The sequence below is a fragment of the Lampris incognitus genome, chromosome 12 (assembly GCF_029633865.1).
Source record: "Lampris incognitus isolate fLamInc1 chromosome 12, fLamInc1.hap2, whole genome shotgun sequence".
Classification (NCBI taxonomy): domain Eukaryota; kingdom Metazoa; phylum Chordata; class Actinopteri; order Lampriformes; family Lampridae; genus Lampris; species Lampris incognitus.
The window spans coordinates 50,283,524-50,309,246 of NC_079222.1; the positions used below are offsets into that span (position 1 = coordinate 50,283,524).

The following is a 25,723-nucleotide window of genomic DNA, read 5'->3' on the forward strand; positions in this document are numbered from 1 at the left end:
TGAACAGTGATGGAGGAAGAGCTGACTGGACACCTGAACAGTGATGGAGGAAGAGCTGACTGGACACCTGGACAGTGATGGAGGAAGAGCTGAATGTGTGCCTGGACAGTGATGGAGGAAGAGCTGACTGTGTGACTGGACAGTGATGGAGGAAGAACTGACTGGACACCTGAACAGTGATGGAGGAAAAGCTGACTGGACACCTGAACAGTGATGGAGGAAGAGCTGACTGGACACCTGATCAGTGATGGAGGAAGAGCTGACTGCGTGACTGGACAGTGATGGAGGAAGAAGTGACTGGACACCTGAACAGTGAAGGAGGAAGAGCTGACTGGACACCTGAACAGTGATGGAGGAAGAGCTGACTGTGTGCCTGGACAGTGATGGAGGAAAAACTGACTGGACACCTGAACAGTGATGGAGGAAGAACTGACTGGACACCTGAACAGTGATGGAGGAAGAGCTGACTGTGTGCCTGGACAGTGATGGAGGAAGTGCTGACTGGATGCCTGGACAGTGCAGGAGGAAGAGCTGACTAGACACCCGAACAGTGATGGAGGAAGAGCTGACTGCGTGACTGGACAGTGACGGAGGAATTGCAGAAAAGTGCAATAATTAATGTGCAAAAGCAAAAGTGTAGCCTAGTTCACAAACCCACAGGCACAACTTCAGTAATTTCTTAATGAACACGGATATGTACAGCAAAATGTGCACACAAATACAAAGAATTACTATTGATAAGTCTGTTTATTGGTTGCGTATTAATCACAGCAGTCAGTTATATGGTCGACGTAGGCCACGTCATCAGGAGAACGGTACGGTCTGGTACAGACAGCACAACAGAAAATACACAGCAGCGACTTATACAGCCTATAATAAGGCATGCGGGACATTCCTGCAAAAACACGTCCCGCACAGCACACATTATCTAGGAGATGGCAGAACAAGAGCAGTAACTTCAACAAAAAAAAGCAGTTGATAAAGTTTCTTTATAAAACCCATAATCCCATGGTAGTGTAGGCTAACTTCCTGCTAAGTGATTCTCATCCAAAATACAGACAACGTGCAGTCAGTCCAGTCACAAGAGCATTTCAATAATCCAGTTTCAGACGGGAATCCCAGTTCAGGAGGTGCTTGTCAGGTGGACCAGTGGCCGGTACCCCGACACATCCCACGACACGACGAGGGGAGCAGAAGGCTGTACCCGGTGTGACGGGGGTTGTGCGAGGCATGCCGAGCTGGGCCCCGGTATGGCCCGCACCAAGTGGCTGACGGGGGAAATGTGCTTGCGTTTGGGAAAAGCTTTGGGCACAACTTCTTCGTCTCGCCAGGTCCAGCAACACTAATAAAATCTTCTACATATTCAGAAAACATTCACCAGCGGAGCCCAGCTTCGTTTGTGGCATTACGCGGAGAGCCACAACGACGGTCGTAGTCACGGCATCATACACAAATCGGTGTCCTTCGCATATTCAGAGCATCTTAAGGGAAACCGTTCTTTCAGCTAGTCGCATTTACACACGTGCAAACCAGACTCCATGTTTTCATGATACTGACGATTAAAGGTCAGAGGTGACAGAAACAAACAGACCAGAAACGCATCACAAATGCACAACCTCACTGCTGGGACGCTGCAGTTCTTATCCGCCGTGTCTGACTGAACATCACAGTGATGCAAAGTCACACAACCTTGGTCCAGTTTGGTCCCATTTTCAGTGCAGAAAGTCAAGAGGTCTCAGTAGTGTTACTGTAGTGTCCAGCGGAGCTGCGAGGCGGCCGCGGCGGTTTCAGCTGTAGACGTCATCACACCCCCTGACTTTGTCGTACTCATGGATCCTCTGTTTAATGTGGGAGAGTTTGCTCTTTAAGTAATCACACCGTTCCTTCTTCTCCAGGAAAGTGGGATCCTAGAGGAGGGTAAGAAGCAAATGTCAGACAGATCAAATGCAAATGAACAAACAGGTCACCTGACGATTGCTAATTAACGAGAGCTCTGGAGAAAAAATAATGTACTTTATTATTGATCCCTGTGGGGAAGTTACGCTGTGCATATAACCCATCCTAGCTGTGTAGCTAGGAGCGGTGGGCAGCCGCCGTGCAGCACCCGGCGACTAACTCCAGCTCGTCTTGCCATGCCTTGCTCAGGGACACAGACAGGAGTACCCACCCTAACATGCATGTCTTTTTGATGGTGGGGGAAACCGGAGCACCCGGAGAAACCCCACCACAGACATGGGGAGAACATGAAAGCTCCACACAGAGGACGCCCTGGGATGACCCCCAAGGTTGGACAACCCCGGGGTTCGAACCCAGGACCTTCTTGCTGTGAGGTGACAGCACTAACCACCGGGCCACCGTTCCCAATAAATAAGTAAGTAAGTGAATCAGGTGAACCTCGTGAGTTGATTCTTTTAGTTACACATGCCAGGCTACGACACAGCTCTCTTGACTCTTTGTATAAACACTGAAGACAACAAGTCATTTCAGCCTCGACCACACGAGCCAGATGTAGGTACGGTAAAAATCATACAGGGCATCTAAAAAAACACAACACACAACAACAAACACACAACAGACTGACAGGCAACTGACTCACGTTTTTCTTCCTCTGGTAGTCCTGCAGGATCCGGTTCATGCGCTCATACTCCTAAACAATGAGATGTTATCAAACATACGTCAGTTCATTACAGGTCAGCACAGAACACAGGGATTTGGTTTAGAAGGTAACGCTGAAGTGCTCGGTACAGGTGTTGTGCACGGTCTTGTGGGGGACCAAGAGTGTGAGGAGGAGGGGAAGTGCAACATGAAGAGGAAGAACAATAGGATAATGTATAGGAAGACAGGAAATGACGCACTGCTGAAAAATAAAAGTGAAAGGCTAAGACAACAACGAAGCCTGGACTGCCCTGTGCCACATGCTGCCTAAACTCACATGAACAACCATCAACCAATCAGCCAATCAACAAATTAATCAACAAATCAATCAATCAATCAATCAAGTTGCATGTTCTAATGATCTTATCTACTCAGAAGGGCCCACCGTTTAATACCCAGAAATCATGCACACACAAACACACACACACACACACTGCTGCATGGTGGTTGTGGTGGTACAGCCTCATCCTGGCCAGAGTATTAGTCCATCTTGAACAATAAGATACTCATATCTTCCATACGTATTCATGAGGTGGTGTATTGGAGTTATTATTTCATACGTGGCTTCAGGTGGTGCTTGAGGCCTCACATTATTATTTCATACGTGGCTTCAGGTGGTGCTTGAGGCCTCACATTATTATTTCATATGTGGCTTCAGGTGGTGCTTGAGGCCTCACATTATTATTTCACACGTGGCTTCAGGTGGTGCTTGAGGCCTCACATTATTATTTCGTACGTGGCTTCAGGTGGTGCTTGAGGCCTCACATTATTATTTCATACGTGGCTTCAGGTGGTGCTTGAGGCCCCACATTATTATTTCATACGTGGCTTCAGGTGGTGCTTGAGGCTCCACATTATTATTCTATACGTGGCTTCAGGTGGTGCTTGAGGCCTCACATTATTATTTTGTACGTGCTTCAGGTGGTGCTTGAGGCCCCACATTATTATTTTATACGTGGCTTCAGGTGGTGCTTGAGGCCTCACATTATTATTTTGTACGTGGCTTCAGGTGGTGCTTGAGGCCTCACATTATTATTTTGTACGTGGCTTCAGGTGGTGCTTGAGGCCTCACATAATTTCAAACGTGGCTTCAGGTGGTGCTTGAGGCTTCACATTATTATTTCATACATGGCTTCAGGTGGTGCTTGAGGCTCCACATTATTATTTCCTACGTGGCTTCAGGTGGTGCTTGAGGCCTCACATTATTATTTCGTATGTGGCTTCAGGTGGTGCTTGAGGCCTCACATTATTATTTCGTATGTGGCTTCAGGTGGTGCTTGAGGCCTCACATTATTATTTCGTATGTGGCTTCAGGTGGTGCTTGAGGCCTCACATTATTATTTCGTATGTGGCTTCAGGTGGTGCTTGAGGCTTCACATTATTTCATACGTGGCTTCAGGTGGTGCTTGAGGCTTCACATCATTTCATACGTGGCTGCAGGTGGTGCTTGAGGCTTCACATTATTTCATACGTGGCTTCAGGTGGTGCTTGAGGCTTCACATTATTTCATACGTGGCTGCAGGTGGTGCTTGAGGCTTCACATTATTTCGTACGTGGCTTCAGGTGGTGCTTGAGGCTTCACATTATTTCATACGTGGCTGCAGGTGGTGCTTGAGGCTTCACATTATTTCATACGTGGCTTCAGGTGGTGCTTGAGGCTTCACATCATTTCATATGTGGCTGCAGGTGGTGCTTGAGGCTTCACATTATTTCATACGTGGCTGCAGGTGGTGCTTGAGGCTTCACATTATTTCGTATGTGGCTTCAGGTGGTGCTTGAGGCTTCACATCATTTCATACACGGCTTCAGGTGGTGCTTGAGGCTTCACATCATTTCATACATGGCTTCAGGTGGTGCTTGAGGCCTCACATTATTTCATACGGGGCTGCAGGTGGTGCTTGAGGATTCACATTATTTCGTACGTGGCTTCAGGTGGTGCTTGAGGCTTCACATTATTTCAAACGTGGCTGCAGGTGGTGCTTGAGGCTTCACATTATTTCATACATGGCTTCAGGTGGTGCTTGAGGCTTCACATCATTTCATACACGGCTTCAGGTGGTGCTTGAGGCTTCACATCATTTCATACATGGCTTCAGGTGGTGCTTGAGGCTTCACATTATTTCGTACGTGGCTTCAGGTGGTGCTTGAGGCTTCACATTATTTCGTACGTGGCTTCAGGTGGTGCTTGAGGCTTCACATTATTTCGTACGTGGCTTCAGGTGGTGCTTGAGGCTTCACACGTATTTACAGGTTACTGTTTATAATACAAACCTGGGAAAGTGGGCGTCCAGTGGTCACCAACCCTGCTCCTGGAGAGCTACCGTCCTGGTTTTCACTCCAACCCTAATTTAACACTTCTGATTCAACTGATGGAGGTCTTGGTCAGCAGGTAATCAGTAGAATCAGGTGCTGGGGTGAAAACCAGGACGGTAGCTCTCCAGGAGCAGGTTTGGTGACCACTGGAACCAACTGTTTTTAGTCTCTGCTGCCCAGTATTTCTTTTACAGTACATTTATTGGGATCGGGGTCTTTTAGGCCCCATCACCTGGCTGAGACTAAACTTAATCTGAGCAGGACTATAAAAGCAGTTGTTCGAAAGCAAATAAGTTACAATCAAAACCAAATTTACCAAAGCTCACCAACCAGATTTAATAAAAATTACTGAAGTCATTAGGGCTGAATTCCCTCTGAGGCTTGATTTACACTGACTCTGGCTATACGAGACAACCCCTGTCTTCCCCTCACTTGAATGATGGTAGTGCACTTAGCAGCGGCCATCCGCCAAGAAGTAAAACCAGATTTCATTTATTTATTTTTTTGCCGGAAGGCTACCTAACGTCACACTGCACTGGCCAATCACGTAAGCCGGCGATCAGACCGAAGAAGCCCTCGCCATGGGCCAGTGGGTCAGGATCACTACATGGGCCATGTAGTGACACACCCACACCTCTGAACAGCCCTGCGGGCAGGTGCCAGACTGCTGGATTCAATGTGAATGCAGCCTGAAACTGGCAATCTGGCACCTTCCTGCAGGGCTCTGCAGAGATGTGGGTGTGTCACTAGTAGGGACGGCACGTCTTGATGCATGGTCAACGACCCAGGTAAGAACATCTAAGGAGGTTGAGTCAGTTCATCTGGACACAACATTTATTAAGAGAAACGTTTCATCATCATCTAAGTGACCTCTTCAGCCTCACCTGACGGTAGGTACCCCCACCCTTATAAACAATACAGTGACGGCAGGTACCCCCACCCTTATAAACGATGCAGTGACTGCAGGCCATAGTAACTCTAGTTAATGCTCACACCCATATGTGCATATGAAACCGACCATTGGTTTGGGTCGTTATGCCACTGTATTGTTTATAAGGGTGGGGGTACCTGCAGTCAGGCGAGACTGAAGAGGTTACACTTAGATGATGGTGAAACGTTTCTCTCAGTAAACATGGTGTCCAGATGAACTGACTCCACCCTCTTTACCAGGGATTGGATTGTTACCGTTCTTTAAATATATCGTGATAATATTCCTGACAGCTATCACATCATGTCAGATTTACATAATCTCATTTCCATGGTTTTATTATCGCTTCAGTGTCAGTGACGTAGCCACGCAGACACATCATGCCATGCTGCTAGCTCAACGTGCTATTCTGGCTAGCTAGTGGTGACAGTGGAGGTGACAGTGCTGCTAAGATGTTTCCCCCGTCTAACAAGACACACTCTGGAGTCTGGCCGTAGTTTGGTGATCAATAAGTTCCTGGTGGGGAGTTCACAGCAAGTGACGACCCCATGTGCCGAACATGCGAGAAGAAAGTTGCTGCGACGGGGCTGAACACGTCCGACATGTTTACACATGTCGGTGAACACCACCCTTCGCCTTACAGCGAGCACAGAACAAGTTAACGCTTAACATTTCTGCGAGCACACGAGGACCTCAGAGTTAGGGAATGAAAGTTTCTCTAAACGGAAACTTTAAACACCACCTGCTCCAGACTAGTAAACACATCAGCTGCACGTGCGTTGTCGTGCTGCACGCTCGCTGTGCGGGATCCCCCGTGCGGCGTGTTTAGTTGTTCATGTAAAGTCCGGCAGCCGTGGAACCGGTGAGAAAAGTGACGTCTCTCCAGCAAGACAAACGCTACTGGTCATCTTTCACTTATGTAAACCATGACGTCAGTGCGACTACTGCATATCAAAACACACAAGATAACCACACACACACAGCGCGCTACAACCCATACACTTCCCGAGCGTGACCGGCACTGAAGAAAGGAAGACTACCATCTGGCTGTGAGGGTGCTGAGGAAGGCTGCACATCATGGCGTCCATCTCCTCAAACTTCTTCAGCGTAGCCTGCACCTCGGAGTGCAGCTCCTTGTACTCAGCATACTGGTCGTTAAACACGGCCCGGTACTGGTCCCGCTCATCATCCGAATGGATGGCCCGGTATTTACTGTAGGACACAGACCACTCCTAATGAATCAGGATTAATGTAAATGATCATATCAAGTACTTCATTGTGAAAGGTCAGGAGCCATAACTGTTCAGTTTCCCACAAAACATAATATTAATACTAGCATAGCTACATGATTCGTGTCATGACAGAGAGGGGCTGGACTCATACCTGTAGGCTATGAAAAAAAGGAGGACGACTATAACAACACTGAACATCAAATGAAAGAAAACAATCAATCTGAACTGCAAGTCGAAGCTTAAGGTCACAGGAAGTAGAGGCAGTTCATCTGGACTCAGCTTTACTCACAGATACGTGTCATCACCATCCAGGTGACCTCTTCAGTCTCACCTGACTGCATGTGTCCCCACCCTTACAAACAATACAGTGACTGCAGGTGTCCCCACCCTTATAAACAATACAGTGGGGACACCTGCAGTCACTGTATTGTTTATAAGGGTGGGGACACCTGCAGTCACTGTATTGTTTATAAGGGTGGGGGTACCTGCAGTCACTGTATTGTTTATAAGGGTGGGGACACCTGCAGTCAGGTGAGACTGAAGAGGTCACTTAGGGCCCTGACACACCAGGCCAACATCAGGCTGTCGGTGAGCGTCTTCGACCCTCTTCGGCTGGTTCAGCATGTTGAATGGGCGGAGGCCGTCGTTGAGAGATCACCCTGATTGGCTGTTCAGCTCAGCGAATCAGTGCAGAACGTACATGCTAGTTGGCCGTCGGCTGTAGTCTGCAGTGTGTTCAAGTGCTACTTTTTGGCTCAGATGGCAGGCGACGTGAGGCGACGCAACAGTCGGCCTCTGTCACCGCTAGTCGGGTTGGTGTGTCTGGGCCCTTAGTTGAGTGATGAAATGTACCTGTCAATCAACCTTGTGTCCAGATGGACTGATTCAACCTCTTTGGTTTTCCTACCTGGGTTACTGAGCATCAAGACACCTAGCTTAAGAGTGCATACAGTGGACTTGCATGCGAGAGTCATGAAATCGTGCTTATGTTGCGATAACTCAAAACAGCACCATACAAGATCTACAGAAGGTACTGCACGCCATGTTAAAAACACCACATTAAACTGATCAACGTTGTGAAAAGCCGTTTCTCCCTTCCTTTACTTTCAGCAGACCACCGGCCATGACAGTGTGTGAACGGGCGAGGCACTTACACCATGTAGTCTGGCATGACAACAGGTTTGGGAATGTGTCCTGATGGAATGGCTCCTTGGAGAACCTGACGATGTCCTGGCTTCTGGGTGGCCTCGGTGGCAACTACGGGGAAACACTGCGCAGACTCTTGAGAGTTGTGAGGAGGCTCCGCAGCCGCCTAAAGAAACACAGAAAGAAGTAATACATGAAATAATGATTATATGATAGAAAAAGGTGATGGCTGTCATCAAAATAACTTGTGTATGTGATATTCTGAGTAGGGGTGTGTCAGTGTACACGTGTACACGTTTACACGGAAGTAAAACCATAACCGTTGAATAAAAATCCCTAACCGATAAACGTAAAGGTTTTTGTTTTGTTTTTATATATAATGTGTGATGACGTCACCATTCTTCGCTGCGTGACAAGTGCAAGCGCGATTGAAGCATGGGGTGGGGGCTAGTAAAAATCTGCAAAGCCCCATGTGGGAGTTTGGATTAGAGAGCTTCTCAACGGGGTCTAATCGCATCGAAGGGCTTCGCGGAAGCGGTAAGCTCCCAACCCCCCCCCCCCCCAAAAACAGCAAGTTTCTAACACGTACTCATCCAGAGATATTCAATCTTTTGTAAATGGTGTAGCCTAGCTGTGTCATACGACATCGGCGACCTTAACAGCGGCGAATCTATACCTATCGGTGCTATACCTCTAGCGGTATAGCACCGATATGCTTTCAAAATTCACAGAAATCCTCAAACGTGTACACGTTTAAATGGCAAACATTGCACCGTGTAAACGTGCACAGATTTTAGTGCACGTTCACATCCCTAATTCTGGGTATAATAAAAAATGCCAATTATTTCTGTAATATATCTATAGTTTTATGCAAAGACTGCGTGTTTACCAAGGAATGTGAACCAACCACCACTGAAGACTGCAACTGTAAACAAACAGAGTAATTAAATCATTACACAGTATACAGTACAATAAGCAAGTATTATTATCAAAATGACACATGTACTTATGCACAATAAAAACAGTGAAGCTGCATTAAGCAATGTTTTGATATCAGCAGAGAATCAAATGGCTCCTTGTAAGGTGAGGTGATGCTGGTGCTGACTATGTCCATGTGACTGTAAGGTGAAGTGATGCTGGTACTGACTATGTCCATGTGACTGTAAGGTGAAGTGATGCTGGTACTGACTATGTCCATGTGACTGTAAGGTGAAGTGATGCTGGTACTGACTATGTCCATGTGACTGTAAGGTGAAGTGATGCTGGTACTGACTATGTCCATGTGACTGTAAGGTGAAGTGATGCTGGTACTGACTATGTCCATGTGACTGTAAGGTGAAGTGATGCTGGTACTGACTATGTCCATGTGACTGTAAGGTGAAGTGATGCTGGTACTGACTATGTCCATGTGACTGTAATGTGAAGTGATGCTGGTAGTGACAGTATGTCATGTGACTGTAATGTGAAGTGATGCTGGTACTGACTATGTCCATGTGACTGTAAGGTGAGGTGATGCTGGTACTGACAATGTCCATGTGACTGTAAGGTGAAGTGATGCTGGTACTGACTATGTCCATGTGACTGTAAGGTGAGGTGATGCTGGTACTGACAATGTCCATGTGACTGTAAGGTGAAGTGATGCTGGTACTGACTATGTCCATGTGACTGTAAGGTGAAGTGATGCTGGTACTGACAGTATGTCATGTGACTGTAATGTGAAGTGATGCTGGTACTGACTATGTCCATGTGACTGTAAGGTGAGGTGATGCTGGTACTGACAATGTCCATGTGACTGTAAGGTGAAGTGATGCTGGTACTGACTATGTCCATGTGACTGTAATGTGAAGTGATGCTGGTACTGACTATGTCCATGTGACTGTAAGGTGAAGTGATGCTGGTACTGACTATGTCCATGTGAGTGTGAGGTGAGGTGATGCTGGTACTGACTATGTCGATGTGACTGTAATGTGAAGTGATGCTGGTACTGACAGTATGTCATGTGACTGTAATGTGAAGTGATGCTGGTACTGACTATGTCCATGTGAGTGTAAGGTGAGGTGATGCTGGTACTGACTATGTCCATGTGACTGTAATGTGAAGTGATGCTGGTACTGACTATGTCCATGTGACTGTAAGGTGAAGTGATGCTGGTACTGACAGTATGTCATGTGACTGTAATGTGAAGTGATGCTGGTACTGACTATGTCCATGTGACTGTAAGGTGAAGTGATGCTGGTACTGACAGTATGTCATGTGACTGTAATGTGAAGTGATGCTGGTACTGACAGTATGTCATGTGACTGTAATGTGAAGTGATGCTGGTACTGACTATGTCCATGTGACTGTAATGTGAAGTGATCCTGGTACTGACAGTATGCCATGTGACTGTATTTAAAAACGCATCTTTTTTTCTCCCCTTCTGGCCTTCCATCCACACTAAGGTAGTTTTTTCCCTCCCCCCTTTTCTATCCAATTGTACTTAGCCAATTACCCCACTCTTCTGAGCCATCCCGGTCTCTGCTCCACCCCCTCTGCTGATCTGGGGACGCCCGACCAAGCCGGAGGTATCACGGGGATTCGAACCGGAGATCCCCGTGTTGGTAGGCAACGGAATAGACCGCTACGCTACCCTAAGGTAGTGGTTTTGACCAGTAAAAAAAACGGTCTGAAATCCGGTCTCGCATTAAAGTGTGGATGGCAAAAACTGAGCTTTCCAAGTCTACAGTTTCCCTTAACTTTCTGCCCCCAGCTGTGGATTAAATAGTGCCACTGTCTAGCGGTTACCTCGGGGGAGGAACAGGCTACGGGAGTAAAACCCTACACAACATCAGGGTTCACAGTGCTGTTGTGTTTTTGTTTTTCTTGCCCTTTTGTATGTGTTTAAGTGGGAGAGTACTGCTGGTGTCGTGTGTGGCTGCCACTTCTCCCTCTCATAGCCCCCCTTCCCATCCACCCCTGTATGTCTGCCCCCTTCCCATCCACCCCTGTATGTCTGTGTTACGTTTATCTGTCGTCTTGTTTCACCCCGTTTATTGGAAAGCCACTTTGAGTGTTAGAAATGCGCTATATAAGATTGTTTTATTATCATTATTACTCGGTTTTGCTAGTCTGGCGTAGCGCTCCGCCCTCACTGGCTGAATCCCTGCTCCTCCCATCACACAGCCACATCCCCCTCCCATAAAACTGTGGACAAGCTGTTCACAGCTCACAAGTTCAGAGTGCTAGTGCTACCTGTTCAGTGTGTAATGCTGGTGCTACCTGTTCAGTGTGACATGCTAGTGCTACCTGTTCAGTGTGTAATGCTAGTGCTACCTGTTCAGTGTGACATGCTAGTGCTACCTGTTCAGTGTGACATGCTAGTGCTACCTGTTCAGTGTGTAATGCTAGTGCTACCTGTTCAGTGTGACATGCTAGTGCTACCTGTTCAGTGTGTAATGCTGGTGCTACCTGTTCAGTGTGACATGCTAGTGCTACCTGTTCAGTGTGTAATGCTAGTGCTACCTGTTCAGTGTGAAATGGCAGACAGTCATTGAGAGTGACTGGTGATGACATTTAAACATCCATCAAGTCAGAGACCCAAGTTTGCATCTCAGAAGTTGGCAGACCAAACCAGGATTAAAACACGGGACGAGCACTAAAGCTGAAAAATTGCTTTTTTACAGGTTTAGCCACCGTCAAGGCATGGAGTGACTTAGCTGTCAGTGTCTGTCTTGGGGTTTTCTGTATGCTACTGCTCTCCAGCAGTCAGAAGTCTCTTAATGCAGCTTTGATGTGTACCAGAAATAAATTGAGCTGAGCTCTGACCTCTTGACCGTGTCTATCCCGATATTTACGAGCAGCTTCGTGTCTCCAAAGCTTCAGACACACCATGGCTCCAATCAGATACAATATCATATTGACAAAGAGAAAGATGATAGCAGCAGTCTGGCCAGCCTCCGTTCGGCAGAATGCACCATTAATGCCATTATTGAACACAGGGTAGGAACACAGGCCTCCGCGAGTTGTGTCTCGTACATAGACAATCCCTGGCAACAAGAAAAGGACAAATTCTAGTTAGAGAAGCTTCTGTTCACAATAACCTTGATGAAGGAGGATACATGCTGTATGGTGACATAACCTACCTGCTGCCAGGTACAGTACTGCCACAGCAAGATTTATGGTAAACTCAGTCAGAGGCCACCAGGATGAGTCCAGCAGAATGGTGCGGTAGTACATCGTCATCCCCAGCACTAGCACTATTACAGTCACCAACCAGGCCAGTCCTGCTATCACTAAAACAAAAGGAGTCTTAGGACCCGTGTAGTAGGCCCCACCTGTACCTGAGCCGTATAGTCCTCCTCCATATCCACCATATGCTCCACCAGGAGAGGAGTATCCAAACATGTTGAACCACTCATTGTCTTTGTGCACATAGGCGCAGACGCAGGCAAATACTGCTGCTCCCAATAGTAGCTCAATGCACCCCAGAATCCTAAGCAGACCTGCCCAGGACTTCATGTAGGCGTAGCGTTGGTGGTACTCCTGCACTCGCTCACTGTAGGTCAAACCTGTGTGCTGGGTATGTGCTGATATGGACTCATGGGGCTCCCGTAATTCCAGCAACTCCTTACGGGAGTTGCAGCTGCTGCCTGACCCCCCATAGGGATCACAATATGAGCCAGGAAAAGAAGGGGAGTGAGGAGGTGAGCAACGCACTGCTTCACTGCTGCTATTGTTATTGTTGCTCGAGGAGGCAGACATGGGCCAGGGTTTGCTACTGCTCCGGCCACTGTTGCCTCTGAAGAAGTTCTTCCAGGAATCTGGAATAAAGCGATGAACTGGTTTGATGTCAAAGTCAACAGCAGGGTCAGGGTCTGGATCTGTGATGTCCTCACTGCTACTTGGGTCAAACTCAGGTCCCACAGGAGGGCTGTCCTGCAGAGGTGGTGGTGGTAGGGGATCAGCACTTGGAGCAAGCAGAGTGTTTTGTTCTCTAAGCGGTCGAAGATCATAGGATTCATCTCCTGGTATAGACCCTTGGGGAACCTGGTCATACTGGGGCACCTGGCGGATACGCTCAGTGCGTCCGTGAAAGCCTTCACCATATGACATGAGGAAGATGATTGGTCCTATGCACACAAACGCACACAGAAATGCACACACAGAACCATACACTATCATTGTTAAAGTTCTAGTCCCTCAAAATAGCATGAATATACAGTATTAACTGCTTGTTTATTTTCTAAATAATTTTCAATTTGATATTCACTGAGAAGGGAATTCACTTTTTGCCCTGGGGTAACTTGCCAATTTTGAGAGTCCAGAAAGAGGGAGAGTTCAAAGATAAAATTAAAGAGTCCATGGCTACTAATCTACAAAACTAAATGAGTCAAACAGCTGATCGCTTGCATTCTAATGACTATGTATACAAGAAAAAGGTAAAAAATAATCCCCACTTAAATGTCTTCTGAAAAGTTTTCAGAAAGAAGTGTAAGTCAATTTATGAATCCTATATCACCTTTGTATTTACCCATTATAATTTAACTTGAATATAACAACATGGAGGATGCTGTAGAAGGCCTGTAAGTTATATGACCAGCCATTCTATAGTTTTTGGTTAGGTTGAAGGTGCGATGCTGTGCAGCCTGGAGTTTCATATTCCACATGCTATTGGCCCCACCCACTGACTTGACGGTAAACTTAACAGTAACGAAACCCTAGACCACTGTGGTGAGTTTGCTGACTTCTACAGGTTAATAACCGTCTAAAGATTTAAACACAGCAGGGTGGTCTTGGTACTCTGTGATAAGCATAGCAGTATAAGCACAGCTGTAGCTAATAAAACTAAAAATAGGTCTGTTTGATTTAGACAAAGAAAGAAGAAGAAAGTCATTTTATTTTTGTCATTGTATTCTTACAATGAATGTGTTCTCTGCACGTAACCCATCCTATTGTATAGGAGCAGTGGGCAGTTGCAGCGCCTGGGGACCAACTCCAGTTCTTCTTTTCATTGCCTTGCTCAGGGGCACAGGCAGGCGTATTAACCCTAACATGCATGTCTTTTTGATGGTGGGAGGAAACCGGAACACCCGGAAGAAACCCACGCAGACACGGGGAGAACATGCAAACTCCACACAGAAAGGACCTGGGACGGCCAAGGATTCGAACTGCTGAGGCAACAGTGCTAACCACTGGGCCACTATGCTGCCCAATTTAGGTGTGCCAACATCCCTATCAGCACTGACAGACAGGTAGAAGCGCCAGCACTAACAATTGTCAGTAGTACTATCAATGCTGGTTCTTTGGGATACCTACATCAAACAGATTTTATTTTTTTTAGCTGCAGCTGTGTTTATCCTGCTATGTTTACATCACAGAGAACCAAGACCATCCTGACATATTTTAAACCTTTTGCTTGACATCTACCGGTTTTTAAACATGGGTTAGGACTGTCTCTTTCTTCCTCTCATATATATGCTCTCCCCGTGTCTGCGTGGGTTTCCTCGGGGTGCTCCGGTTTCTCCCACAGTCCAAACACATGTATGTCAGGTGAATTGGCCGTGCTAAATTGTCCCTAGGTGTGAATGTGTTTGTGTGTGTGTGTGTGTGGGCCCTGTGATGGACTGGCGGCCTGTCCAGGGTGTCTCTCCGCCTGCTGCCCAGTGACTGCTAAGATAGGCTCCAGCATCCCCGCGCCCCTGAGTCAGGATAAACGGTTTGGATACTGGCTGGATGGATGGCTATATAATAGGGTTGCAACAACAAATCGACGAAATTCAATTATAAAAATAGCTTGCAATGACTTTCATTATTGATTCATTGGGTCTATGTTGGTGCACAATGTGTCACAGAGCTGGCTACGTCGCTTCAAGAAAAAAAACCCAAAACATTTGAAACATGGCGGAGGCGGAGAAACTGTTCGACCAAAATCCTCTATAGTATGGGAGCACTTCACACTGCATTCGAGTAAAACGTGTGTTAGCTGCACGCTATGTAAAACCCATCTTACATGGAGCGGCAGCCCCGTGGTAATGAGAGAACACCTGAAACGAAAACACGTTGCAGCCATGGATGAAGGGACACCCCAGCAGGGTAAGTTACAACAAAATCTTAATTAATTAAACGAGTTTAGACCCATGGCACGTGAGGAATTGTTCGTCTCACAGCAGGTAGTTGTTCTCGTTAGTATCTAACAGCAGTGTTCACTCGCGGTCCAGCTTGAATGGTCCATGTCAAATGTCCAAGAAGAGAGAGAGACAGCGACAGACAGACAGACAGAGAGAGAGTGTGTGTGTGAGAGAGAGAGCGAGACAAAGTGACAGAGAGAGAGACAGAGTGGCAGAGACAGACAGACAGACAGAGAGAGAGTGTGTGAGAGAGAGCGAGACAGAATGACAGAGAGAGACAGACAGACAGATAGCGAGAGAGAGGGTGTGAGAGTATGTGAGAGTGTGTGTGTGTGAGAGAGAGACAGAGAGTGTGTGTGTGTGTGTGTGTGTGAGAGAGAGAGACAGAGAGAGAGACAGAGAGAGTGTGTGTGTGTAAGAGAGAGACAGAGAGAGAGAGAGAGAGTGTGAGAGAGAGAACGAGACAGACAGACAGCGAGAGAGAGTGTGAGAGAGAGTGTGAGAAAGAGAGCGAGACAGAGTGACAGAGACAGACAGACAGTGAGAGAGAGAGAGTGTGAGAGAGTGTGTGTGTGAGAGAGAGACAGAGAGAGAGAGAGACAGAGAGAGAGAGTGTGTGAGAGACAGCGAGACAGTGACAGAGACAGACAGACAGACAGCGAGAGAGAGAGTGTGAGAGAGAGAGCGAGACAGAGTGACAGAGACAGACAGACAGCGAGAGAGAGAGAGTGTGAGAGAGTGTGTGTGTGTGAGAGAGAGAGACAGAGAGAGAGACAGAGAGAGAGTGTGTGAGAGAGAGCAAGACAGAGTGACAGAGAGAGACGGACAGACAGACAGAGACAGTATGAGAGAGAGACAGAGAGAGAGAGAGAGAGAGACAGAGAGAGTGTGTGAGAGAGAGCGAGACAGAGTGACAGAGAGAGAGAGACAGACAGACAGACAGCGAGAGAGAGTGTGAGAGAGAGACAGAGAGAGAGTGTGAGAGAGAGAGCGAGACAGTGACAGAGAGAGAGACAGACAGACAGACAGACAGCGAGAGAGAGAGTGTGAGAGAGACAGAGAGAGTGTGTGAGAGAGCGAGACAGTGACAGAGATAGAGAGAGACAGACAGACAGACAGCGAGAGAGTGTGAGAGAGAGACAGACAGCGAGAGAGAGTATGAGAGAGAGAGCGAGACAGAGTGACAGAGACAGACAGACAGACAGCGAGAGAGAGAGTGTGAGAGAGAGACAGAGAGAGAGAGCGAGACAGAGTGACAGAGACAGACAGCGAGAGAGAGAGTGTGAGAGAGAGACAGAGAGAGAGAGCGAGACAGAGTGACAGAGACAGACAGCGAGAGAGAGAGTGTGAGAGAGAGACAGAGAAAGAGAGTGTGAGAGAGACAGAGTGACAGAGACAGACAGACAGACAGACAGCGAGAGAGAGAGTGTGAGAGAGAGACAGAGAGAGAGAGTGTGAGAGAGAGAGCGAGACAGAGTGACAGAGACAGACAGCGAGAGAGAGAGTGTGAGAGAGAGACAGAGAGAGAGAGAGAGAGTGTGAGACAGAGTGTGTGTGTGTGAGAGAGAGACAGAGAGAGTGTGTGTGTGACTGTGTGAGAAAGTGTTACTGGAGTGTTACTGTTAAAGTTATTTGATGTAGCAAAGCCTGTTAACACCGTTTGTGTTTTACATTTTTATTTTATTTTTTTATTCTTTATAATTTATTATTATTTCAACAGCTCAAGTCCATTCAAACAATGAACAAAATACTGTTTTTGTGCGCTTTATAAAAAACCCCTAGCATATATCTTCCACACATGTTGTATAGCATACATTTAGGTCTGTTGTTTGTGTTAATATTGTCACTTTGGAAGAAAATCTTGTTTTTTGAATAAAACGATGGAATGGAAATAAAATTTGTTTTTGATATTTTTATCCAATTCATTGAGTAATCAAATAAATAATCAACAAGGATAGTCTGACAGGTATGGCCACACAGGGGTTCAAACCCAGGTCCTGTAGTTGAGGAAGATCCTCGCCTGCAGCCTTCACTGCAAACGTACACTGTCCCCACTGTCACTGTGATTTGCATTATTAACAAGGGCTCATTAGTAAGAAGGTGGGAAAAAATGGAAAAAGTAGTAAATTCAAAAAGGTGAAGAGGCAGCTACCTAAATTCAAATAGGATTAGCCAGGCAACATGTCTTAGTCAAAGTCTAAGAGTAAGGAACACCTTCCTAAAATGTACAAATAATACTAAACCCCAGTATTTAAGTTCACCCATAGAAAATCAATTTGGCCAGCACCCTGGAGTTACCACCCCTGCACCCTCCAAGCAAGCCGAGTCAAGAGCATGATTCTGTACCACCACCAAACAAGGAATGGGACCAATTCCACTTATGCCTAAGTCAGAATAACCTTTTTATTTTTGGCAGGAAGCACAAAAATAATTAGCTGACAATCAATTAACTTATGAAGGAGCCCATTTCGATAAATGGAGATATGCTTGAATACCTCTTTCATTCGCAGTCACTCAACACGACTTACTTCGGCTTGCAGGTCAGAAATCAAAAAACATTCTATGAACAGACACTGTGGTGGGGAATTACCTATAGAGACAAAAACAAGAATCGTTGGCATATTCACGTACTTGCATATACCGCGGAGTATGGATGTGAACCCCAAGCACAACAATAGAGCTCTGAAAAAGTAGATCCACGTCTACTTTTCTAAAACAAAAACACGTTTTTTCGGTGGCTCAAAGACACACCCTGTCATTCAAACGAAGACACACTCTCTGTAGTTCTACTCTTAAACCCAAACTTAAAGTGAGGTAATGGCAGTGATTTTCCTAATTGTAGTCTACTAGCTCTGACTTCTGCGTTCTCCTTTTCCTGAATAAGCAGCTGGTTAAACGACGGACCCCAGCTCCTATCAGACAGGACCTTATCTGCTGTCTCCTTGTGATAAAGGGACGTAGGTTATAGTTTATTACGGCCGAGCCTGTAACTGTGCAAGCTGATGCAGGTTATAGTTTATTATGGCCGAGCCTGTAACTGTGCAAACTGATGCAGGTTATAGTTTATCATGGCCGAGCCTGTAACTGATGCAAACTGATGCAGGTTATAGTTTATCATGGCCGAGCCTGTAACTGATGCAAGCTGATGCAGGTTATAGTTTATTATGGCCGAGCCTGTAATTGTGCAAACTGATGCAGGTTATAGTTTATTATGGCCGAGCCTGTAACTAATGCAAGCTGATGCAGGTTATAGTTTATTATGGCCGAGCCTGTAATTGTGCAAACTGATGCAGGTTATAGTTTATCATGGCCGAGCCTGTAACTGTGCAAGCTGATACAGGTTATAGTTCATTATGGCCGAGCCTGTAACTGTGCAAACTGATGCAGGTTATAGTTCATTATGGCCGAGCCTGTAACTGTGCAAACTGATGCAGGTTATAGTTCATTATGGCCGAGCCTGTAACTGTGCAAACTGATGCAGGTTATAGTTTATTATGGCCGAGCCTGTAACTGTGCAAACTGATGCAGGTTATAGTTTATCATGGCCGAGCCTGTAACTGTGCAAACTGATGCAGGTTTGTAGTTTATTATGGCTGAGCCTGTAACTGTGCAAGCTGATGCAGGTTATAGTTTATTATGGCCGAGCCTGTAACTGATGCAAGCTGATGCAGGTTATAGTTTATTATGGCCGAGCCTGTAACTGATGCAAGCTGATGCAGGTTATAGTTCATTATGGCCGAGCCTGTAACTGTGCAAACTGATGCAGGTTATAGTTCATTATGGCCGAGCCTGTAACTGTGCAAACTGATGCAGGTTATAGTTCATTATGGCCGAGCCTGTAACTGTGCAAACTGATGCAGGTTATAGTTTATTATGGCCGAGCCTGTAACTGTGCAAACTGATGCAGGTTATAGTTTATCATGGCCGAGCCTGTAACTGTGCAAAATGATGCAGGTTTGTAGTTTATTATGGCTGAGCCTGTAACTGTGCAAGCTGATGCAGGTTATAGTTTATTATGGCCGAGCCTGTAACTGATGCAAGCTGATGCAGGTTATAGTTTATTATGGCTGAGCCTGTAACCTTGCAAACTGATGCAGGTTATAGTTTATTATGGCCGAGCCTGTAACTTTGCAAGCTGCTGCAGGTTATAGTTTATTATGGCTGAGCCTGTAACTGATGCAAGCTGATTCAGGTTATAGTTTATTATGGCCGAGCCTGTAATTGTGCAAACTGATGCAGGTTATAGTTTATTATGGCCGAGCCTGTAACTGATGCAAGCTGATGCAGCTTAAACTTCCGCTCCGCCCGGCGCGAGCAAGGAGGCGGCGCGAGCGCAGCGGCGGCGCCGGGGAAAAACGGCGCGCTCTCACGACGAACCCATCAACAGCGTTAACTGGATTCAAACTGCGCGAACCCAACGGCTCGGACGTAACGAAAGCGGGCTTGCTCTTTAAACACCGGAGCCGGTGCGGGTTTTGTGGTTTACTGTCGAGCGCGGCTTTGTGAGACATGGTCGGGTTGACTTTTGTCCCTCCAGTTGTTGCGATATCGACCGGCCCTCAACAGGTGGGGGAAGTTTATTCGTTACGTTTTGCGACTGTTCGAACGGTTTTCGACAAAGACTATGGTCGGCCTCGGTTAGCAGATATGTATTCTCGTAAACACTCAAACGACGAGAGGAACCGTGAAAAGAGGAGTCTAATGTGAAGCAGAGACGCGGGGGTTTCTTACCTTATTTCCGTCTCTTCCGCCGCATCTCTTGTGTCTTTAACAGTGAACCGCACAGGTCCCCGGGGGAAACCACGTGACCCGCCCATCTCTTCTTCCTTCCTCGTTTTCAGGTTTATTTGCGGTTGGCAAACAACGATGTCGCACAGCACCGCCACCTGCTGGAATCGCGTGTGAATGGCTACTCAATTAAACGAGTTGTTTCACAGGTTTCCGAGAGGGCCTAAACGCCTCTCTCGGCAGCTGCTGTACACATTGTTTCGTTTTGGTGTTTGCAGAAAGAACATATATATATATATTTTCCCACATTCATACATTTTGAAACAGTCAAATGTACTGGGTAGATTGATTCCGTGTAACGTTTGGAAATTAACCTCTCTAATTGTGTTTGTCAGACAGAATCTGAAAAGGTAGTAACCATGCTTTCTTCCAAACAATGTCCCCTGTGATGGACCTCCAATGAACTTTGACCCTGGGAATAATTGTGTTTCTGTTGTGGAAGATTTCACGTGTGTGCTTGTTGTTGCATTTATATCTGTTAATTTAAGGCCACCTTAAGTGACTTTGGGAACAATAAACTCTGCTCCCCATGTGTCAAATGATTTTTCATTAATTGCAACAGGCCAAGTGGTATAGCTTTAGTTACAGAGTGTCATTCTTAATGCTTGATAGGGAAATCTTTAGTGTACTGTTTATAGTTACTGGATTCGTCAAACATGTTAGACAAATTGTTAATATGTCTTTGATGCCATCTAGGGAGAAAAGGTGATTTGCCTTTGATTGGTATGTCAGCATTATTTCAGAGGTAGGCTTTGTGAGGGGCGAGGTTGTGGTTGTAGCACAGCTTCCAAGATAACAAGGCATGTTGAAGGAACATTGATAATTTCACGGGTAGTTTTGTAGAAGAATAATTACACATTGATAGGAAATCATGACCACCAAGTTTGTTGAATAGTGTGGGTTGAGATAAAATTCCAAACTGAGTTGGGACAACCTATACATTTCTTTAGCCAATTTACTTTGAAAGTGTTAATGACATAATTTCAGTCAAGATTCAAGACTCGTGATTCATTATTGTTACGTCTCTAAGTACAAGAGAGTACAATTATGTTTCGGCTCCTCAACACTGCAGCAACCATAGTAATAAAATAGCAACAAAACAGAACAAAAAAAGCAGTGATAATAATAAACAGTGTGTGATGCAAGGTGCTGTGTGTGTGTGTGTGTGTGTGTGTGTGTGTGTGTGTGTGTGTGTGTGTGTGTGTGTGTGTGTGTGTGTGTGTGTGGGCCCTATGATGGCCTGGCGGCCTGTCCAGGGTGTCTGCCCGCCTGCCGCCCAGTGGCTGCTGGGATAGGCTGCAGCATCCCCGCCACCCTGAGAGCAGCAGAAGCGGTTCAGATAATGAATGGATGTGTGTGTAATTGTTTGCATATTTGTGTATGCCAAGCTACATCTGTGTGTGTGTGTGTGTGTGTGTGTGTGTGTGTGTGTGTGTGTGTGTGTGTGTGTGTGAACTCATGATCCGCCGAAGACCATAGGTCAGTACCAGTCAATCCGGCACCAGGCTTAGATGGCGGCGCGCTGGACGCAGCGGCTACTGCGGCTCCTGTCCAGTGTCGTGGTTTCTTTGTTGTTTACACGTTAGTTTTAAGTGTGTTTCCAAGTGTGGGTCCTGCGCTCTTCTACAGCCGTCAGGACCTGTTAACCCTCAGAAGGGGTTACTCACTTCCCTCCTCCATCACGGACAACTCCCCCATCCATATGATCCGCTCACCGGCCTCGCAGTGGAAATGCTGCCCCCTGTCGGCAACGTGAACAGAAGAGGGGGAAGCGGGGCGGCTACATGCTAAGCTAAGTATATATATAGAAGAGGGGGAAGCGGGGCGGGCTACATGCTAAGCTAAGTATATATATATAGAAGAGGTGGAAGCGGGGCGGGCTACATGCTAAGCTAAGTATATATATAGAGGAGGGGGAAGTGGGGCGGCTACATGCTAAGCTAAGTATATATATATATAGAAGAGGGGGAAACGAGGCAGGCTACATGCTAAGCTAAGTATATATATAGAAGAGGGGGAAACGAGGCAGGCTACATGCTAAGCTAAGTATATATATAGAAGAGGGGGAAGCGGGGCGGGCTACATGCTAAGCTGAGTATATATATAGAAGAGGGGGAAGCGGGGCGGGCTACATGCTAAGCTAAGTATATATATAGAAGAGGGGGAAGCGGGGCGGGCTACATGCTAAGCTAAGTAGCGCTCCCTTTAGAGCTTCCCTCCCCAGCATCTTCATGGCTAATGTCCGGTGGTTAGCTAACAAAATGGAGGAGATGAGACTCAGGCTGTCCTCTCAGGAAAGGCTGCAGAACTGCTGTCTGCTGATGTTTACAGAGACTTGGCTCAACAACAACATGGCGACTCGGCAGTCGAGCTAGCGGGCCGCACAGCCTTCCATGCCGACAGGACAGCGGACTCCGGCAAGAGGAGGTTTGAGTATTTATGTCAGTAACTCTTGGTGCAACAATATAAAGATGGTTGAAAGGCATTGCTCTGCTGATCTCCAGCTCCTTATGATTCAGTGCAGGCCTTTTTACCTGCCCAGGGAGCTAACGGCCATTACCATCGCTGCTGTATACACCCCACCCTCACATGCTAATGCTAAGGTAGCACTTCAGCAGCTCCAATGTGCTATCAGCAGACAACAGACCAAACACCCGGACAATGCCTTTATCATAGGTGCTGACTTTAATCAGGCTAACCTCCGGGCTGTATTGCCCAAATTCCATCAGCATGTCTCCTGCCCCGCTAGGGGACAAAACACCCTGGACCATCTCTATACAAACATCAAGGACTCATACAAAGCTTCTCCCTGTCCCCACCTGGGGCATTCTGACCACCTCTGCCTGTTCCTAGTCCCAGCCTACAAACCCCTAATAAAACGGGTCAAGCCAGCAGTAAAGACAATCACTGTCCAGCCAGAAGGAGCAGTCTCTGAACTCCAGGACTGTTTTGAAAACACCGACTGGAGTATTTTTGCACATTCAGCCACCAATGGCTCCCATATAGACATTCATGCACAGACATCTGCCATACTAGCCTACATTAACTTTTGCACTGAGAGGGTCACAACAAGGCAAATCAATCCGCACCTTTCCAAACCAGAAACCCTGGATGACCAGTGAGGTCCGGTGTGGGTTCCATTTCCAGGGCTCTCGAGTTGTGAACTGAGTTCAGAGTTGAGATTTTGGCGGCGGCGGTGGTGGGGGTTTGGTTGGGGTGGGGACGGGGGTCTGATCTGATAAATGACACATAAATTCATACAAATAAAAATATTTATTTAATTCATCGTTTTTTAGTGCAGGTAGAACTGGTGACCTGAACGAGAACAGGAGAATGTCACTTAATATGCGCAGTAAGCCCGTATACATGTTCACTATGAATACAAACAACAGGGTTGATGTCAGGTTACAATGTGTCTCACAGTAAAACACCAAGCTCAGCAATCTCACTTTTTTGAATATTCCAAATGTGTTTCCATGGAAACGGAGAGCTCATAACAACCAGAAAAAAACAACAGTAAATTATATGAAGTGAAAATGAATATATGCCACCATGTACTTACCTCAGATTGTGTTCTTATAAGCTAATTTCCACAGCAAGTGGGAATGAGAGAATGAGGCCATGAACCTCAAAGAGACGTAGCAGTGTCTTGCCATTAACATAGCTGATAAAGCAGCTGGCTTGCTTGAGATGGGTAAAAATATAATATACAACAGTTCAGAACACAGAAAACCGGACATTTTCATGAATTTATAACCCCCCCCCCCCCCAGGACATGTCCGGGGAAAAGAGGCCGTTTGGTCACCCTAAGCTAGCTAGGCTAGTTCACACTCTGGTTAAACCAACTGCCTGGACACAATATTCACAGAGAGTACAAAGAGACAAGTTATCTCAAATGACGAGATAACTTACTGTACACATAGGATATGGTCTTCTCCCACGTCGTTGTCGTCCTACTTGGGATTTGTGACTAAGTTAGTAGATGGCTGTCCTCTTCTGTCAAGTTGTTGTAGCGGGAATATCTAAATCTTACCCGGATACATTATTATTTGATTGGCTGTTCGGCAGCTATATTCTTTAATTTGATTGGCTGGTGCGTGGCAGGCCATTCTCGACGCTATGGGGAATCCACTTGATTCCTACCTGTTCCACTGTTATAAAAAATAGCGGCGCAACTTGGTGGGCGTTACCCTGGTCCTCTGCGTGAGAAATACAAGGTGTGGCATGTGAGCGTGGGGACGAGTTGAAATGCGTGTGTCTCGCGTCCAATGCGTGAGACTTGAGAGCCCTGCATTTCTGCTCGTGTACAATAATGACTACACATGACGTCACGGATTATGGTGCTAGCTAGCGTTGTTTAACGCTAGCTTTATAATTATTTAGCTGTTTTTTGTACAATCCACGTTGACATAGAGTTGGTTAGTAAAGGTGCGAGGGCCGAAGGCCCGAGCTGCGTCTAAGTAGCAAGGCCGCAAGCTCAGAATGAGCGAGCACGCGTGACAGCTGAAGGTCTGAGCTGTGTCTAATGTCAATCTACTGTTTCCCGCTGTTCCGAAACTGAACTAGCCCCTACCCAAGCCCCTACCCAGTCATAATGCGTGAAGTAGTGATGTCGTCTGTAGTCGTAGGACCCCGAGCACATCCGGTAGGGTGAGTAGATCAAGTACCGACACCAGCAGCTGCTGAAAGCCCAGGATGCAGGAAGCGTTCAAGTCAGGTAACTGCGACGCCTACAGTGCAGCCAGATCCAACCTCCAGAAGAGAATCAGAACAGCCAAATATAACTATTCCCTACGAACAGAGGACCACTTTCACAATAACTCTGATCCCCAGTGAATGTGGCAAGGCATTCAGTCTATCACAGACTACAAAAGCTCCAATAGTGGTCCCACTGTCCATGATGCTTCCCTGCCAGACGAGCTAAATCATTTCTTTGACAAGGACAATACTGCCCTAGCCACAAAAGTCCCCAGCCACCCAGAAAACCAGGTGCTCACTCTATCGATTGCAGAGGTCAGAGAATGACTGCGCAGAGTGAACACACGGAAGGCTGCCGGACCGGACGGCATACCGGGTTGGGTCCTCCGGGAATGCTCCGACCAGCTGGCTGAGGACTTCACAACATTTAACCTCTCACTGTCCCAATCAATAGTCTTGACATGCTTTGAGACCACATCTATCATTCCTGTCCCCAAGAAATTAACACCCACATGTCTGAATGACTACCGACCCATAGCACTCACCCCCATTGCCATGAAAGGCTTTGAGTGACTGGTTCTGGCTCACATCAAAAACACTATCCCCCCACATTCAACCATCAGTTCGCCACATCAATTCACCTACCGTCCCAAAAGGTCTATGGAGGAAGCTATTGCCACTGCCCTGCACTTTGCTATGACCCAGCTTGAACTTAACAACACATACATCTGGATGCTGTTCATAAATTATAGCTATGGCTTCAACACTATCATCCCTGCCAAACTCCTCTCCCGTGGCCTCAACCCCTCCTTCTGTAACTGGACCCTGGACTTCCTGACCAACAGACCTCAGTTTGT

At 46.6% G+C, this 25,723-nt stretch overlaps 1 protein-coding gene across 1 annotated transcript; it reads right to left on the reverse strand.

The window, feature by feature from the left end:
- Positions 1 to 747: 747 nt before the first annotated feature.
- marveld2a (MARVEL domain containing 2a) lies at positions 748 to 20,127 on the reverse strand. The gene is made up of 8 exons (XM_056290583.1): positions 20,112 to 20,127; positions 12,396 to 13,382; positions 12,079 to 12,299; positions 9,164 to 9,199; positions 8,283 to 8,440; positions 6,937 to 7,108; positions 2,597 to 2,647; positions 748 to 1,907 (listed from the first exon to the last, which is right to left on the reverse strand). The coding sequence occupies exons 2-8, from the start codon at positions 13,363 to 13,365 to the stop codon at positions 1,788 to 1,790; spliced, it is 1,728 nt and encodes a 575-aa protein (XP_056146558.1). The 5' UTR covers positions 13,366 to 13,382; positions 20,112 to 20,127; the 3' UTR covers positions 748 to 1,787.
- Between the last annotated feature and the right edge of the window lie 5,596 nt (positions 20,128 to 25,723).

Excerpts from the sequence above, each read along its gene's own strand:
- marveld2a (XM_056290583.1), bottom strand. The coding sequence starts at position 13,365 with ATGTCATATGGTGAAGGCTTTCACGGACGCACTGAGCGTATCCGCCAG. Across the intron at positions 9,200-12,078 it reads GGGATAGACACGGTCAAGAG|TTGCAGTCTTCAGTGGTGGT; the intron begins GTCAGAGCTCAG and ends GTTTGTTTACAG. Across the intron at positions 8,441-9,163 it reads TGGTTGGTTCACATTCCTTG|GCGGCTGCGGAGCCTCCTCA; the intron begins GTAAACACGCAG and ends GTGTTTCTTTAG.